General features: G+C 43.4%; 1 protein-coding gene across 2 annotated transcripts in view; it reads right to left on the bottom strand.

Moving 5' to 3' along the window:
- Positions 1-263: 263 nt before the first annotated feature.
- Positions 264-1,600, bottom strand: part of COX6B1 (cytochrome c oxidase subunit 6B1) — an 8,866-nt gene continuing 7,529 nt past the window's right edge. For both annotated transcript variants that reach the window (XM_024132543.3, XM_007101060.4), the window contains one exon: positions 264-767. In XM_024132543.3, coding sequence (XP_023988311.1) covers positions 619-767 — 149 coding nt within the window. In that variant the 3' untranslated portion in view covers positions 264-618. The remainder of the gene's footprint in view (positions 768-1,600) is intronic.

The following is a 1,600-nucleotide window of genomic DNA, read 5'->3' as shown; positions in this document are numbered from 1 at the left end:
GATACATATACTTACTTATTTCTGGATAAAATATGATCTCCAGTATTTGCTTTAAAATTACCTAGAGGGGTAATTCCTTGGTGGTCCAGTGGTTAGGACTCAGCGCTTTCACTGCCGAGGGCTCGGGTTCAATCCCTGGTTGGGGAACTAAGATCCCACAAGCCACGTGGCGTGGCCAAATAAATAAATAAGTAAAAATAAAATAAAATAAAATAACCTAGAGGGAGAGGGGTGTTCACCTGTCGATAATTGTTGAAGCTAGGTGATGGGTACATAGGAGTTTTTATTATACTATTTTCATGTGGTTCAAAACATAAGTTTTTAAAAATTATACAGATAATAAAGGAGAACATACAGATAAATTTTAGCACATACAGGAACTTGAGGTTATTTTGTATAATCACTCACTCTATTGTCTGGTAAAGAAGAGGTGGTCAAAGTTTATCAAAAGAAAAATTTAAAAAAAGAAAAAAGAAAAAAAAAACACCCTGAATTCAGTCTCTCTTACTGGGCAAGGTACTAATTCCGCCCCAGCTTCTGGCCCCATCATCCAGCTCTTTTACACATACACAGCCTTACACTCTTCCAACGAGTATTTATTATTAGTTAAGCCATGATTCAGGACCCCAGGGTGGGGATCACTATGTTCCCAGGTCCCCCTTCACCACCCTGGGGAGAAGGACGGAGGACAGAGAAGGTGGGGTGGAGCCAGTTCAGATCTTCCCAGGAAACGTGCCTTCTGTCCGGCGTTCGTCCCAGGCTGACACCTGTGGAAAGACAGCCAGTGTTACTCCCTTCCTCCACAGGGAAACCAGATGGGTGAACTTCTCTGTCTTCCCCACTTTGTCTACCTGTTCAGTCAACAAGTCACCCCAGAACCTGCTATGTGCCAGTACCAGCAACTGTTCCAGGAGCCGGGGAACCAGTAGTGACCCAGAAGGACAAGAATCACATGAACTGACCCACTGAGGGGACAAGGGGTGGGGTGGTGGTGGAGGAATAATAACAGGCAGACTCACTGCAGAGCTGTCTGTGGGGAGATGTGTGTAAAGACCTTCAAAAGTGTGACCAGGCCCTGCTTCAGGAACCCCAGAGTCAACCCTCAATGATGTCTGTCAGAACAGAAGAAAGAAGGAACACTGGGCAGCTGTGAAAAAAAATGAGGCTATCTATGCTCCAGCAGGAATGCATCTCTAACGATCAAATGCACCATCAAGTGCAAAAAGGTCCAAACCGGCTACAGAGTGTGATCCTACTATCGCTCACAGATGTATGCATACATATACAAAACGATGGACAGGCCCAGATCGAACTGTTAACACTCCCCCGAGGTAACACTCTGCAACTTGTGGACCCTCCTACAGGCAGTCAGAGCACATTTATTTTTATATACACACACACATTCACATTTACATGCTATACATTAGGGGCAATGGATAAATGCATGGATAAGGAAGACAATCTGAATCCCTGCTCCATCGCTTCCTAGCTGTAATTTCCTCATGCAAATTACTCAACCTTTCAGGGCCTCAGTTTCCAATTTTGTAAAATGAGGATACTGATAACAGTACCTATTTTTTTTTTTTTTTTTTTTTTTTTT

This window comes from Physeter macrocephalus, chromosome 17, assembly GCF_002837175.3.
Source record: "Physeter macrocephalus isolate SW-GA chromosome 17, ASM283717v5, whole genome shotgun sequence".
In the NCBI taxonomy this organism is placed as follows: Eukaryota; Metazoa; Chordata; class Mammalia; order Artiodactyla; family Physeteridae; genus Physeter; species Physeter macrocephalus.
This window is presented reverse-complemented; position numbering and strand designations above follow the sequence as displayed.